Raw genomic sequence first — 16,125 nt, 5'->3', positions numbered from 1 at the left:
GTCTAGCCAGATACCTCTTCATGTCTCTCCCAACATCGGACGCTTAGAGGAAGACAGTCGCTTCGCCTCACGACCACCGGTCCGTCGGAGGCCAGCACAGTCCTGCCCCACAGCGCTCACAATGGTGGGGACAACGCTCTCCAGGCCCCCCGCCTAACCCGGAGGCGAAGGATCCAGCTTGTCAGCATGCAGGTAGCCCGGGAGGCACGACAGTGGCCAGTCACCCCAGGGGCCGAGTCCACAGCCGTATAGTATGGCTTAGGTATGGTGAGCTTAAGTCCCTTCATTTTAGCTCGGGATGCAGTCGCAGACTGTTGCTGTGGGTAGTCAGGGCCGTCCAGTCCATTGGTTCTGTAGCCATGGGGGCCCCATCACGGGCTGCCAGTGCACCCAGGGGTGAGCTCTCCAGCATCATAGCTAGTAGCCCCGCCGCCCGGGCATCCGGGAGGGGGGGCCGGGCCGCATCATATCTCCCTCCGGTCTCTGGCTGGGAGTCGGCGCCTCTCCAGCAGGCCCCGGCCGGCCTTAGCAACATGGTTGTGGTGCGTGTGGGAGCCCGTGGGTGGGCCCGAGCCACTCATGACTCCATTTACCGGGTGTCTTTTGCTCCAGATTGGTATCTGTGTGGAGCTTATCGGTTCCCTTTATGGAGTCTGTCGCTCTTGCAGCCGGTAATGCGGTATTTTGAGTTTTTCTGGCTGATTTGTGGGATCCAAAAGCGGAGCAGCTGAAAATGGCCACCAGCCGTCTCTGCGGCCCGACCCCTCCCCCCATAATTAGTTTTTTATAATGATGTATATTGATATTTTTTGCCACTTTTTTATCTGAACGAGCAGAGTTGAGTGAAAGCCTACTGTTACCTTACCAACTGCTGCTCAGCCTAACTTGACTGCTGCTGTGAATACTCCGTGTGAACCAGTCGTAGCAGGCAAGTTAGGTTTTTCTATCTGCCTGGGGAGCCATGTTGGGTCAAAGTCAGATAACAGAAGACTTTGACCCAACATGGCTGCCCAGGCAGATAGAAAAACTTTTCTCAAAAAAAAAATATACATCATTATACATAATTAAAAATAAAATAAAAAATTAAGTTTCATTCAATGCAAAATGACAAGTGAAAATTTGATGACAGTTGACCTTAAATATCAAATGAGTCTCCACTGCATTTGGGAGAACAATACATTGACAGAAATCAGTTTTTTTTATTTTGTGGGCAGTTTCTGAACTTGATTAATATTAATATGATGACCCAGGATTATGCAAACACTAATAGTCTAGTAAATGAGAGGCTGAAAGTAAAGGGCTGATAAGAAAAAGTAGGCATGGCAAAGGTAAACTTAAAATGTATCTGTACTGGGGGGCGGGGCTTGCCATCACACGGCACGAGACGCCATTTCTACAGTCTCCCAACTGAAACAACTAAATCTAGGCAAAATCCCCGAAACGGGCACCCATCCAGCCCTACAACCCACAGAGACGGGTCCACTGTAAGCCTCGCGGCCGCGCGGAGCGTTGCCATGGTAACCCGTGGCAACGCTCTGACCCCGCGGCTCTCGCCAGACTTATAGAGGGAGCCGACCAGAGGAGAGAGAAGGGAGCTGACAGGAGCTGCTGTGAAGGTAAGTTACAGCTCGCTGCCAGCCCCCTCCTACAGCCCATCCACTGGACCACCAGGGAGTGAGAGCCCCCCTCCCTGGCCAGCTAACAAGCAGGGAGGGGGCACGAAAAAAATATAAATAAAAATGTAAATAAAATAAAAATAATATACCGTATATACTCGAGTATAAGTTGAGTTTTTCGGCACATTTTTTGTGCTGAAAAACCCCAACTCGACTTATACTCGAGTCAATGTCTGTATTATGGCAATTTACATTGCCATAATACAGACAAGGGGCTGTGTAGGAGGGGCTGGCAGGAAGCTCTTACTTACTCTGCGCCGGTCCGGTCAGCTCCCCTGTCAGCTCCCAGTGTAAGTCTCGTGAGAGCCGCGTGGTCATAGCGCGGCTGCGAGACTTACACTGGGATTTGCAGAGGGAGCTGACCGGACCGGCGCGGAGGAGGAAGGAGCTGACAGGAGCTGCAGGAGAGGTAAGTAAGAGCTTCCTGCCAGCCCCCCTCCACTGAACTGCCAATGCCACTGGACCACCAGGGAGTGAGAGCCCCCCTCCCTGCCATGTATCAAGCAGGGAGGGGGGACGGAAAAAAATATATAAATAATAATAAAATAAAAAATAATTTAACAATTTTTTTTTATTAAAATAATAATAATAATAATACAAATAATAATAAAAATGCCCACCCCCCACCAAGGCTCTGCAACACATACACAAACACACACTGCATCACACACACACACACACTGCACTTATACACACACACTGCACTCATACACACACACACACTGCATTCATTATATACACACACTGCACTCATACACACACACTGCACTCATACACACACACACTGCATTCATACACACAATGCATTCATTATATACACACACTGTAAATAAATATTCAATTAATATAATTTTGGGGGGATATAATTTTATTTAGAAATTTACCAGTAGCTGCTGCATTTCCCACCCTAGTCTTATACTCGAGTCAATAAGTTTTCCCAGTTTTTTGGGGTAAAATTAGGGGCCTCGGCTTATATTCGGGTCAGCTTATACTCGAGTATATACGGTATTAATAATATTTAAAAAAATTATAATAATATAAAAATAAAATATAATATATATAAAAAAAATAATTTAATATTAAAATAATAATTTTTTAAAAATAATAAAAATGCCCACCCCCCCACCAAGGCTCTGCATCAGACACACAAACACACTCTGCATCACACACAAACACACTGCATTCATACACACACACTGCATTCATACACACACACACTACACACACTGCATTCATACACACACATTGCATTATATACACACACACTACACACACTGCATTCATACACACACTACACACACTGCATTCATACAAACACACTGCATTATATACACACACACACTGCATTCATTATATACACACACTGTAAATAAGTATGTAATTAATATAATTTTTTGGGAATATAATTTTATTTAGAAATTTACAAGTAGCTGCTGCATTTCCCACCCTCGTCTTATACTCGAGTCAATGCGTTTTTCCAGTTTTTTGTGGTAAAATTAGGTCTCTCGACTTATATTCGGGTCGACTTATACTAGAGTATATACGGTAGCAAAATATTGTGCAATTGTGCATGTTATTTTAGTGCTGATTAGACCCACTCATGGGTATTCACATCTTCAACCTTACTTCTCTGCAAAAATGTGTCCTTTTCATTTCATGTCCCCTGTCATCCATTTCCAGTCCTTCTTAAAGGATCACTATAGTGTCAGGAAAACAAACCCATTTTCCTGACACTATGTCATCCTTGGGGGACACTCACCCTCAGGCACTGAGCCTGAAGGAGCCACGCGTGTATTCTAATATGAAAGTCCATATGAAAACATTTCTTAATGCTTTCCTATGGACGTTCTGCACGCTGGATGCGAATTTCGCATCCAGCGTCGCAGAAGCGCCTCTAGCGGCTGTCAGGAAGACAGCCACTAGAGGTTGGATTAACACTGCAATGTAAACATGTTTACATGTGAAGGGTTAAAACCTGAGGGACCTGGCACCCAGCCCACTTAATTGAGCTGAAGTGGTCTGGGTGACTATAGTGTCTCTTTATCTAGTCATTCATTGTATGGTACCTGCCATTCCCATAATACCTAGCTGCTCATGGCATTCCTCCTGACAGACATATAATGGGCATTCCAAACCAAGCATACCGTAATATTGTTAAGCAAGCAAAGCAGGAAGGTGAATTGGATGTAATTGTCCATTTAGGGACAAATGACTTGGCTTGCAATGAGGTTTCAGAGGTTAAGGAAGTTTTTAGTGTTTTTGCCAATGATATACGGCAGGTTGCTTCCACACTGTCATTCTCTGAAGTTCTGCCTGTGCATAACACTCAGAATGACAGGCGGATGCGTATTAGGGACTTTAACTTGTGGCTTGGTGAATGGTGTCGGGAGCAAGGATTTGGCTTTATTGCTCATGGTAGCTCTGTTTGGAACGGAAATAAACTGTACAAAAAAGATGGTTTGCATCTTTCTCAAAAGGGAACAAATGTTCTCAGTGAGCAGTTCAGAGGTTTTGCTAAGATGTATTTAAACTAGGAGGGGGGGGCAAAAGGGTGATAAAACATCAATCCAATTGTCCCCCAAAACAAGGACAGAAGGTGCCTGTAGCAAGTGTGTTAAAAAATGATAAGCTTACAGTCATGTCTACAAATGCTCGCAGTTTAGGGAATAAGATCCATGAACTTGTGGCAATAATGGCAACTGATAGTGTAGATTTAGTCGCTGTTACTGAGACATGGTATAATGAAAAAAATGACTGGGACATAGCAATACCAGGGTACTCTTTATATAGAAAAGACAGGGAAGGCAAGAAAGGGGGAGGGGTGGCCCTGTATGTGAAGGATAGCATAAAATCTAGCCTAATAAAGGTTAGTGAGACGAACATAGAGTCCATTTGGGTTACGTTAGAATTTGGTAATCACACAGTAGTCCGTGTAGGTGTGATTTATAGGCCCCCAGGACAAATTGAAGAGTTAGATAATCTACTAGTTGAAGAAATAGCTAAAATGACAATGAAGGGGGAAGTTATCACCATGGGTGACTTTAATCTTCCTGATGTGAATTGGAAAACAAAAATAGCTACTTGTGCCAGAAGCACACATATTCTAAACTCCCTACTGGGATTGTCTCTAAAACAAGTCGTTGAGGAGCCAACTCGTAAAGAGGCCATACTAGATTTAGTGTTAACAAATGGAGATTTGGTATCAGATATTACTGTAGGTGAAAGTTTAGGATCCAGTGATCATCAGTCAGTGTGGTTTAATATAAGAACAGTGACTGAGTCACACCACACAAAAACAAAAGTTTTAGACTTTAGAAAAACAGACTTTTCTAAAATTAGAATATGTGTAAAGGAGTCATTATCAGACTGGAGCAACTTAAATGGAGTCCAAAATAAATGGGATTATTTAAAAGCTGCACTACTGAAGGCAACAGAAAATTGCATTAGGCTTGTCAGTAAAAGCAAAAAATTCAAGAAACCACTGTGGTACTCCGCAGATGTGGCCAAAATAGTAAAAAACAAAAAGTTAGCATTTAGTAATTATAAAAAAACCCAGAGTGAGGAAGACAGAATGACCTATAAGATTAGGCAGAAAGAGGCTAAGCAAGTTATAAGAGCTTCCAAATCACACACAGAAGAGAAAATAGCACAGTCAGTAAAAAAGGGGGACAAAACTTTTTTTAGATACATAAATGAGAAAAGAAAAGTAAAACAAGGATTAGTTAGATTAAAAACAAAAGAAGGAAGGTATGTAGATGAGGATAAAGGTCTAGCTGACTGCCTCAATGAATATTTTTGTTCGGTATTTACAGCTGAAAATGAAGGAAAGGGACCTCTGTTAAAAAAAAGGATAAATTAGTCATTTATTACACGTGAGTTTACAGAGGAAGAGGTTCTATTTCAACTGTCAAAAGTAAAGACAAATAAGTCAATGGGACCTGATGGAATACACCCAAAGCTATTAAAAGAGCTTAGTGGTGTACTAGCAAAACCATTAACAGATTTATTTAACCAATCATTGTTAACAGGAGTAGTCCCAGAAGATTGGAAGTTAGCGAATGTTGTGCCCATTCACAAGAAAGGTAATAGGGAGGAGTCGGGCAACTATAGGCCAGTAAGCCTTACTTCAGTAGTGGGGAAAGTGATGGAAACCATGTTAAAGGATAGGATTGTTGAACATCTAAAAACACATGGATTTCAAGATCAGAGACAACATGGGTTTACTTCAGGGAGATCATGCCAAACTAATCTTATTGATTTTTTTGATTGGGTAACTAAAATTATAGATAAGGGTGGTGCAGTAGACATTGCTTACCTAGATTTCAGTAAGGCTTTTGACACTGTTGCACATAGAAGGCTTATCAATAAACTGCAATCTTTGAGTTTGGATTCCAATATTGTTGAATGGGTAAGGCAGTGGCTGAGTGACAGGCAACAGAGGGTTGTAGTCAATGGAGTATATTCGAAGCTTGGGCTTGTCACCAGTGGGGTACCTCAGGGATCTGTACTTGGACCCATTCTCATTAATATTTTTATTAGTGATGTTGCAGAAGGTCTTGATGGTAAGGTGTGTCTTTTTGCGGATGATACTAAGATATGTAACAGGGTTGATGTTCCAGGAGGGATAAGCCAAATGGCAAATGATTTAGGTAAACTAGAAAAATGGTCAGAGTTGTGGCAACTGACATTTAATGTGGATAAGTGTAAGATAATGCATCTTGGATGTAAAAACCCAAGGGCAGAGTACAGAATATTTGATAGAGTCCTAACCTCAACATCTGAGGAAATGGATTTAGGGGTGATTATTTCTGAGGACTTAAAGGTAGGCAGACAATGTAATAGAGCAGCAGGAAATGCTAGCAGAATGCTTGGTTGTATAGGGAGAGGTATTAGCAGTAGAAAGAGGGAAGTGCTCATGCCATTGTACAGAACACTGGTGAGACCTCACTTGGAGTACTGTACACAGTACTGGAGACCATATCTTCAGAAGGATATTGATACCTTAGAGAGAGTTCAAAGAAGGGCTACTAAACTGGTTCATGGATTGCAGGATAAAACTTACCAGGAAAGGTTAAAGGATCTTAACATGTATAGCTTGGAGGAAAGACGAGACAGGGGGGATATGATAGAAACATTTAAATACATAAAGGGAATCAACACAGTAAAGGAGGAGACTATATTTAAAAGAAGAAAAACTACCACAACCAGAGGACATAGTCTAAAATTAGAAGGACAAAGGTTTAAAAATAATATCAGGAAGTATTACTTTACTGAGAGGGTAGTGGATGCATGGAATAGCCTTCCAGCTGAAGTGGTAGAGGTTAACACAGTAAAGGAGTTTAAGCATGCGTGGGATAGGCATAAGGCTATCCTAACTATAAGATAATGCCAGGGACTAATGAAAGTATTTAGAAAACTGGGCAGACTAGATAGGCCGAATGGTTCTTATCTGCCGTCACATTCTATGTTTCTATGTTTCTATACATTGCAAGTTCCACTGACATCTTTTTCCATAATTCTTTCCTAGTCACCCATTTCATTGTGCCTGCCACATTCCATGACTTTTAATCTGCCAATCATCGCCTAGCCTTTCACCCATGCCCTACAAGAAGTAAAACAAGAGATTAAAAATAAGAAAAGGGGGGGCGGGGCCGGACCGCCAAGCTGGCTGGTCGCATGCGAGACCAGCTCCTGCTGCCTACAACCAGAAACAACTATATTTACGTTAATTTTGGCACAAAACCTGCCGGCAACGGTGGTCCTCGCCGGGCAGAGAGCCCTGGATCCAGGGTGAGGCTGGCCCAACAGGCTACAGTCCCCTGGAGGAGAAATCATACCCGACTTTCCCAAGGCCTACTCCGGAGGCGAGCGGGGCGGACGGCCGCTGCCCTGCCGCTTACCGTTCGGGGCTTAGAGTCGGACCCGCGGGTATACCGGCCCCGTTCCCCCCCCCTCTGGACCGGGGGGGTGATCCCGGTCTACACCCTCGAGACCCGATCGTCAAGTGCAACAGACGAAGCAGCGGGACCGCTAAGACCAAACGCGCCCCCCAAAAAATATGGCGGAGGAGAAGATGCTCTCTCCTGAGGGCAGGGGCACACGTGACGGCGCCCGACAGCGACTACCACACGGCACAAAGTACAACAAGCCGCACTCCAACATGTAAGCACGGAACAGCTAACCTTGAGAGCTGGGAAGAGCCTGCACTCACACCCGTGAGGGACCCACATTATACTTGGGAACAGGACAGTCCGCCCACACCTCAGCAAGCAGACAGCGGTATACATACAGCACACAGCCCTGGTGGTCGGAGCTGGTGAGTCCACGAACGGATTACAAAGCCCGGGAACAACCCTTAAAGACATAGGCTGAGTAGTGGCAGACTATCCAGGACTTACGCACAGAACAGTGGCAGACTATCCAGGACTCCCTTGATCCAGGACTTCCGCACAGAATTAACCCCCTGCCTCCTCAAGCAACCCAACCATGCAGATCCCTACATGACTCTCAGCTCCTGCCATCGGAGAGACTGGGGCAGACCAGGAAAAGGCAGGAATTTTAAATAACTATTTCTCCTCCGTATATATTAAGGAAGACCCCATGGCAATAGATGTGCAAATGATTGCTACTAAAAACATGCAGAATAATTGTAATTGGTTAACTCAAGATGAGTACTTAAGGAACTAAGTTTAGAAATAAGTGAACCTCTGTTTTTAATCTTACAAGATTCTTTTCTTTCAGCAAGTGTTCCGGAGGATTAGAGGAAGGCAGATGTGGTTTCTATATTCAAAAAGGGTTCAAAATCCTTGCCTCGAAATTATAGACCTGTGAGCTTAACTTCTGTGGCTGGGAAAATTTTTGAAAGGTTATTAAGGGATAATATTCAAGAATTCCTTGAGAAGAACATGGTTATAAGCACGGTTTTATGAAGCACAGGTCATGTCAAACTAACTTGATTGCGTTCTACGAAGAAGTAAGTAGAAGTATAGATCAGGGTGTTGCAGTGGATGTGATCTATTTGGATTTTGCCAAGGCATTTGATACAGTTCCACACAATAGATTAGTGTTCAAACTCAAGGAAATCGGTCTAGATTAAAATGCTTGTTCTTGGGTAGAACATTGGCTTAAAAACAGAGTACAAAGAGTTGTCATTAATGGTAAATTTTCAAGCTGGACAAAAGTGGCAAGTGGTGTCCCTCAGGGGTCTGTTCTGGGACCCCTTCTATTTAACATGTTTATAAATGATCTTGAAGACAGCATTGAAAGTCATGTTTCAGTGTTTGCAGATAACACAAAACTCTGTAAAATAATACAATGTGAGCAAGAGGGATTGCTTTGCTGCAGAGGGATTTAGATAGACTGGGGGACTGGGCACTCAAGTGGCAGATGAAATGTAATGTTGAAAAATGCAAAGTTATGCACTTCGGCGTAAAGAATACACAAGCAACGTATACCCTTAATGGAAGCGAATAAGGGATAATAACACACGAAAAGACTTGGGAATTGTTATAGACAACAAACTATGCAACAATGTGCAATGTCAATCAGCAGTGGCCAAGGCCAGTAAGGTATTGTCATGCATGAAAAAGGGTCGAGAATATCATTTAGCCTCTTTATAAATCATTGGTAAGACCACATATTGAATATGCTGTGCAATTTGGGGCACCTGTTCTAAAGAAGGATATTATGGCACTAGAAAAAGTGCAGAGGCGGGCTACAAAATTAATAAAAGGAATGGAATATATCAGCTATAAAGAAAAGTTAACAAATTTAAACCTATTTAGTTTAGAAAAATGTTGCCTGAGAGGGGATATGATAACATTATACAAATATATTCGGGGCCAATACAAACTATTGTGTGGAAATCTATTCACAAACTGGACTTTACATAGGACACGAGGTCATGCGTTTAGACTGGAAGAAAGAAGATTTCGTCTAAGGCAAAGGAAAGGTTTTTTTACTGAAAGAACAATAAGGATGTGGAATTCTCTGCCTGAAGAAGTGGTTTTATCAGAGTCCATACAGATGTTCAAACAGCTACTAGATGCATACTTGCAAAAACAGAATATTCAAGGATATAATCTTTCAATGTAGGGTAATAACTGCTTGATCCAAGGATAAATCTGACTGTCATTCTGGGGTCAAGAAGGAATTTTTTTCCTAGCTTGTTGCAAAATTGGAAGTGCTTCAAACTGGGTTTTTTGCCTTCTTTTGGATCAACAGCAAAAAACAAATGTGAGGAAGGCTGAACTTGATGGACGCAAGTCTCTTTTCAGCTATGTAACTATGTAACTTTATGCCTCACTTCAATCCATCTTTGTCCCCTACATGCATACCTGCCCACTAGCCCATTCCCCTCTTCCACATACATAAAGACATCCATATTAACACCCATAAGCCATGCATATCATCCTCCACACATCCTCTTTATCCATATCATCCCCTACAAGCCATGCATATCCTCCCCACTAACTCACCCACCACCAACTATCCATATCATTCCATTATAATCATAGACATTTGGACAACAGCAGCTCCCTTACATGCTACATGCATGACTTAGGGATGGGCCTGCCTGCAGGATATGACACCCAGGTGTTATTTCTTTGTAACCTTACAAACATCAGCCTCTCCCTGCATTAAAAACTTGGGAAAAAGTACAGAAGATAATTCATGCCATGAGCCCATATGTATTAAAACAGTTATTTTCCTACAGATCTTCTGCCATTGAAGACAGTACCAAACAATAAAGAATGTAGGAATACAAGAAATAGAAAAACAAACAAACATAAACATGTCTTCCACTTAGTTTTATATATGATTACTTATATTTGATATTATATTATAATTATATATGATAGTACCTGTTGCTCTCTGCAAGATTAAGATGATGCTTGATATCTAGTAGAATTTCCTTGAGGAAGACCAGACGCTTTTCTTCCAGCTGTTGGCATTGTTCAAATACCAGGTCCATGCTTTCCATGTACTGTGGGGTGAATTTCTGAATATCATCCAATACCTTCTCATAGCGTTCTTGTGCCTGAAAGGACATAGGACAAGGCATGAGAGTTAAAAACCAGAATGAAAATCGAAGGCTAGTGAAAAGAAGTAACCAGACAAAAATAAACAGAAGAAAAATATTAACATTTTTATAAATGGAACTATGAGGAAGAATAATTTGGATTTTTCAGGCCTGTCAGAGAATTCTTCTGACATAGGCCTCGATTTAGTTAGAGCAGATTACTTTTATCAGTTTATTGGCTCAAGATAAGCCATTCAACAGTTTAGAGGAAAACAGATGGAGGAAAGGTAGCGCCACTAAAACAGGAAAATTGAATAATAAACTGGTGTCAAAATATAACCAAATAAAATAGCAGAATAAGTACACAACAAGTAAAAAAGTCCAAGATAGGCTGGAAAAAGTCTGAGGTAGAGACGTCCAAAGTGAGACCTGTCTATAGAAAGGGGGGCACAATCTTGATAGTAGGGGTATTCCTCACTGTGACATGGGTGAATCTTTGAAGTTCATATGAAATAGATAAAAGATAACAACTTATGGTGCAGTATGTCTCAAACAGGGGCTGGATACAGTATAGAAGATCTATATGGCCCTACTCACGTTTAATAGAGCTATCTACCTAGCTCTAGTGTGGATGACGTACAGTGGTACAATCCCCACTTATAGGATATGTGAAGTATTTGTAGTCTTGCTTAATGTATAGACCATATGAAAATATAAAACAGCAATAGTGCTTACAGTATAAAAACCAGAGGTGCAATAAAATACCAAGTGGTTACTCACATTTGATTGAGCAGGCTGACACCTAGGATTCATTGGAGTAATATCCTCACTGGAAAATGAAAGATCTCGTACCAGGTAAAAAGGATGGTTATAATAACAAATTAAAAAAATCTAATATGATAAAAAAGTAAAATGGCAACTTTCTACCAGTACTAAAACTACACTTCAATGGCGTAAATCACTGCAGTCACTCACCAGCCGTCTGCGTTCCGCAGGGGTAACATACAGATGGGGCACACCAAGATCCCTACTAATTACACAAAATGGGATGGCCCACAAGCTCACAACTGAATCGGAAGCACCTGCAATACTCCGCACACTGGGCCTTACTGAAGCCCCAACCGCAACCTCTGCTCCCCAAGTCGAACACACCTGGGACCCTGAGTCAACGATCCCATTCGTACCGAGAGCCATGCCAACTACCTGACTGATCATGAAGAAGGCACAGCTACCCCACACCGGAGAACGAACTTTGATAGACCACCAATGCTCTTGGTTTACACTATACGTTATACTAACCTCTGTTCAGATTTCTCTTAACTTAATGGTTACCCTACTCTTACCCGTTCTATATACTAACAGACCCGGAGAGGGGCAGTCTCAGACCCGTCTCGCATACACACACGAGTTACACCGACAAGAGGTGTACAACCCCCCCCCCCCCTCCCCGATGCCCCCTTTGTTAGCGGTACTTACCTACCAGAGCACCGAAACAAGCCTCAGGTCATCACCACTAATACCTAGGTTACCCACACGCTTCCCTCATCAGCGCACTCATGATTTAATACACTACTACAACAAAATCCACTAGTACTGTCATGTAAAATCTTTAACTCACTCATGAACACCTGGTATACAAACACTTAGCCTCCACGTAACCTTAACCAACACAGTATACTACCTATCCCGGACTGGAGAGAGAGGAACACAACTCCCACAATGCAAAAACCACACATATCATTCCTCCTTCACACCGGGAGCTAACCCCTCGGTAAAAAATGTGCGAATGTTTACAATGATGTCTTGTTTACTAACCCATTACCTAATCTTGTTACCCTGCATTACTGTTACAATGCCCGTCCTGGCTGTTGGGGCCGGACGTGATCGTGTACAACTGAAACCACACCAAAAATAAAGAATGTAAAAAAAATAAAATAAGTAAAATGGCTAACGCACAGACAGAAAGTGGGCAAAATACCTTTATTAAAAATACTGTTATATAAAAATACCACAACGTGTTTCGCCCTTAGGCATTAGCCTAAGTCGAGATCAGAGAGTATAACCTACCAGACAGGAGTATATGTAGGGAATGTACATGTAATTGTTTGAAAAAGGCGCCAAAATGACATCATTAATTAAATGAACGATGGGTCGCGCCTGAGCATGTCTGTGGGGACGTGTCTCCCACTCTCCCAACTCGCCACATGTTATGAGTACATAACTACTACAAGCCCCATAAGCCATTGAGATAGATCACGCGGCCGGTAAATATGGACGCTGACCACGTGACCGCAATCTTTTCTTATTATATCTATAAATAAGCCTCATTTTTAAACAATATTATGATACATAACCTCTACATGTACTTTAACAATTTTTTATGTATATTTCAAACTCTTTTGTGTGTTATATATATTAATTACTAAAGTCTTTGGTGTCGAAACGTTGCTGTTGTGGTTCCTAAAAAAGTGCCTGTCTTGAACCAAGGAGTGCCTGGACCTCTCTTACTTTACTAATGTTTGGAAATCTGGTGTTTGATTCCGGCTCAGCAAGCACCCTGGCTCAGATTTGTGGGAGTTAGTGCAGTTCCACATATACTATTCAATATATATTAAAGGAACACTATAGTCACCTAAATTACTTTAGTAATTTTAGTGTATAGATCATTCCCCTGCAATTTCACTGCTCAATTCACTGTCATTTAGGAGTTAAATCACTTTGTTTCTGTTTATGCAGCCCTAGCCACACCTCCCCTGGCTATGATTGACAGAGCCTGCATGAATAAAAAAAAAACTGGTTTCACTTTCAAACAGATGTAATTTACCTTAAATAATTGTATCTCAATCTCTAAATTGAACTTTAATCACATACAGGAGGTTCTTGCAGGGTCTAGCAAGCTATTAACATAGCAGGGGATAAGAAAATCTTAATTAAACAGAACTTGCAATAAAGAAAGCCTAAATAGGGCTCTCTTTACAGGAAGTGTTTATGGAAGGCTGTGCAAGTCACATGCAGGGAGGTGTGACTAGGGTTCATAAACAAAGGGATTTAACTCCTAAATGGCAGAGGATTGAGCAGTGAGGCTGCAGGGGCATGTTCTATACACCAAAACTGCTTCATTAAGCTAAAGTTGTTCAGGTGACTATAGTGTCCCTTTAATTACGTCATTTTGGCGCCTTTTTCAAACAATTACATGTACATTACATATACTCCTGTCTGCCAGGTTATGCTCTCTGATCTCCATTTGATAAAGCCTAAAGGCGAAACACGTTGTGGTATTTTATTTAACAGTATTTTGGCCACTTTCTGTCTGTGAGTTAACCATTTCACTTTTTTATCATATTATATTTTTTTATTTTTTTTATTTGTTATCACCCTCCTTTTTACCTGGTACCAGATCTTTTTTATTTTCCAGTGAGAATATTACTCCAAAGAATCCTAGGTGGGGATTATACCACTCAAGCTGTATTCATTGAGCAGTCAGCCTGCTCAATCAAATGTGAGTAACCACTTGGTATTTTATTATTTTTATACTGTAAGCACTATTGCTGTTTTTCATATTTTCATATGGTCCTTACATTAAGCAAGACTACAAATACTTCATGTATCCTATTAGTGGGGATTGTACCACTGTATGCCATCCACACTAGAGCTTTTAGTCATTGTGTTCTTATTCTGCTATTTTATTTGGTTATATTTTGACACCAGTTTATTATTTAATTTTCCTGTTTTAGTGGTGCTGCCTTTCCTCTATCTGTTTCCCTCTACTTATATGATAGAGCCTGTGAGGGAGTGTGCTTTTTAAGTTGTGCTGCCGCTACCTTGTTTTGTGTTGTTTAGATAGAGAGTGCTGATCATTTTCTGTACTACATTCAACAGTTTGTTTTGCCTAGATTAAATCACCTTCATTAAAGGCTTATCGAATGCCAATAATTATTCCTTCAAATATTAAAACCGAATCTTATACTTTACATTGAAGATATTGAATGAGATTATATTAATCCATTCATTGGCCACACATTTCACAATAAATGGCCTCATCAGATTTGACAACTGAAAGTTTATTTATTTTATTTTTTAAAAACTATTTACCCGCATAGTTATGAAAATAAATAAATACATTTAAAATGATAAAACTATGGGTGTCAAACCCATACTGACTTGTGTGGAAATTTGTGAGTACGTGAGACTTGCCTATCAGGAAGATCTTACTGAGCTTCCATGGAATGGGCAAGCCTTTACAATGGGCAAGCTCTTATGTTTTATATGTACTTGATTCACAATGGATTTATGTATGATTAAGCCTCTTGGAGCTGAAACGTTGCATTAGCTGAGATTTTTCACAATAAATGTATCCACACACGGCATATTGTGTTGCCTATCCCTTTGTTTGTCAAATTACAGAATATTTTCTAAATAGCTGTGCTAGAAGTTAGGTAGTGAATTGTCTGAGACTGATTGTGTTGTCATTATCATTTAAAAATTTGGTACAAGATTAGCTAAAATATCCAAGTAGCTTTTACATTGTGTGAAAAAAATCTCCTACATATGTTTACAGGGATATTTCCAAGGGTTCAACTAATACTATTTTTCAGTATAATGGTAATTTGCCACCTATGCCCCTCATTATTAGCCACTTTAAGTATAATTTAGTCACAGTGGTGTGACTTATTTCCTATAAGTATGGGCCCAAGTTACTGTCCATCCAGAGACACCAAGGAACTGATCCTAGCCAGCACAGCATGAACGCATCATTAGACTGTGCTAAATGAACTAGGACTATTACGAGAGCGCTTTAGCAGAGCTCTGTGCATGGTCTGCACTGAGTAGGGCTACTCAGGAATCTGTTAGTCAGCCTGGAGTGTGTTCATGTCCCTTCTGAGGTTACTGTCACACCACTCAATGCCTGTCCAACCCCATCCCCGATTGCATATCTTGTAAAATCACAAAATAATAAATCGGTAAAATAATAATAGTTTGTAAAATAAGCTAAATCAGATAGGATTAAATATGGTTTACCGTGCTTAATAAGATAAATAAATTAAACAATTTTATGACTGAAGAGGTGTTGCCCCAAAAAAGCACGCACTCGGAGTTAGTGGGCATTATTATTGAGTGCAGTCTGTTGCATTTATTAATTGTTCTTGACCTCTCTGCTGCCTTTGATACTGTTGATCATGTTCTCCTTCTCCAAACTCTTTAATCACTCATACAGTGTCTCCTTTTCTAATGTGTCCCTCAAGGCTCTGTGCTTGGTCCCCTTCTATTTTCTCGCTATACTGCTTCTCTTGGCAAACGCATTACCTCATTTGGATTCCACTACCACCTGTACACCGATGACACTCAGATATCTCTCTCCTCCCCGTACCCCTCCCCTGCCATCCTGCCACGTGTCACTGCTTGCATTTCTTCCATCTCTGATTTGAA

At 41.2% G+C, this 16,125-nt stretch overlaps 1 protein-coding gene across 1 annotated transcript in view; it reads right to left on the bottom strand.

The window, feature by feature from the left end:
* PACSIN1 (protein kinase C and casein kinase substrate in neurons 1) overlaps nucleotides 1–16,125 on the bottom strand; it is a 114,892-nt gene that overhangs the window by 28,333 nt on the left and 70,434 nt on the right. The window contains exon 7 of the mRNA XM_063453024.1: nucleotides 10,541–10,716. Coding sequence (XP_063309094.1) covers nucleotides 10,541–10,716 — 176 coding nt within the window. The remainder of the gene's footprint in view (nucleotides 1–10,540; nucleotides 10,717–16,125) is intronic.

This window comes from Pelobates fuscus, chromosome 1 (assembly GCF_036172605.1).
Source record: "Pelobates fuscus isolate aPelFus1 chromosome 1, aPelFus1.pri, whole genome shotgun sequence".
In the NCBI taxonomy this organism is placed as follows: domain Eukaryota; kingdom Metazoa; phylum Chordata; class Amphibia; order Anura; family Pelobatidae; genus Pelobates; species Pelobates fuscus.
The sequence above is the reverse complement of the archived record's forward strand: the minus strand, read 5'-3'. Positions and strand labels throughout refer to the sequence as shown.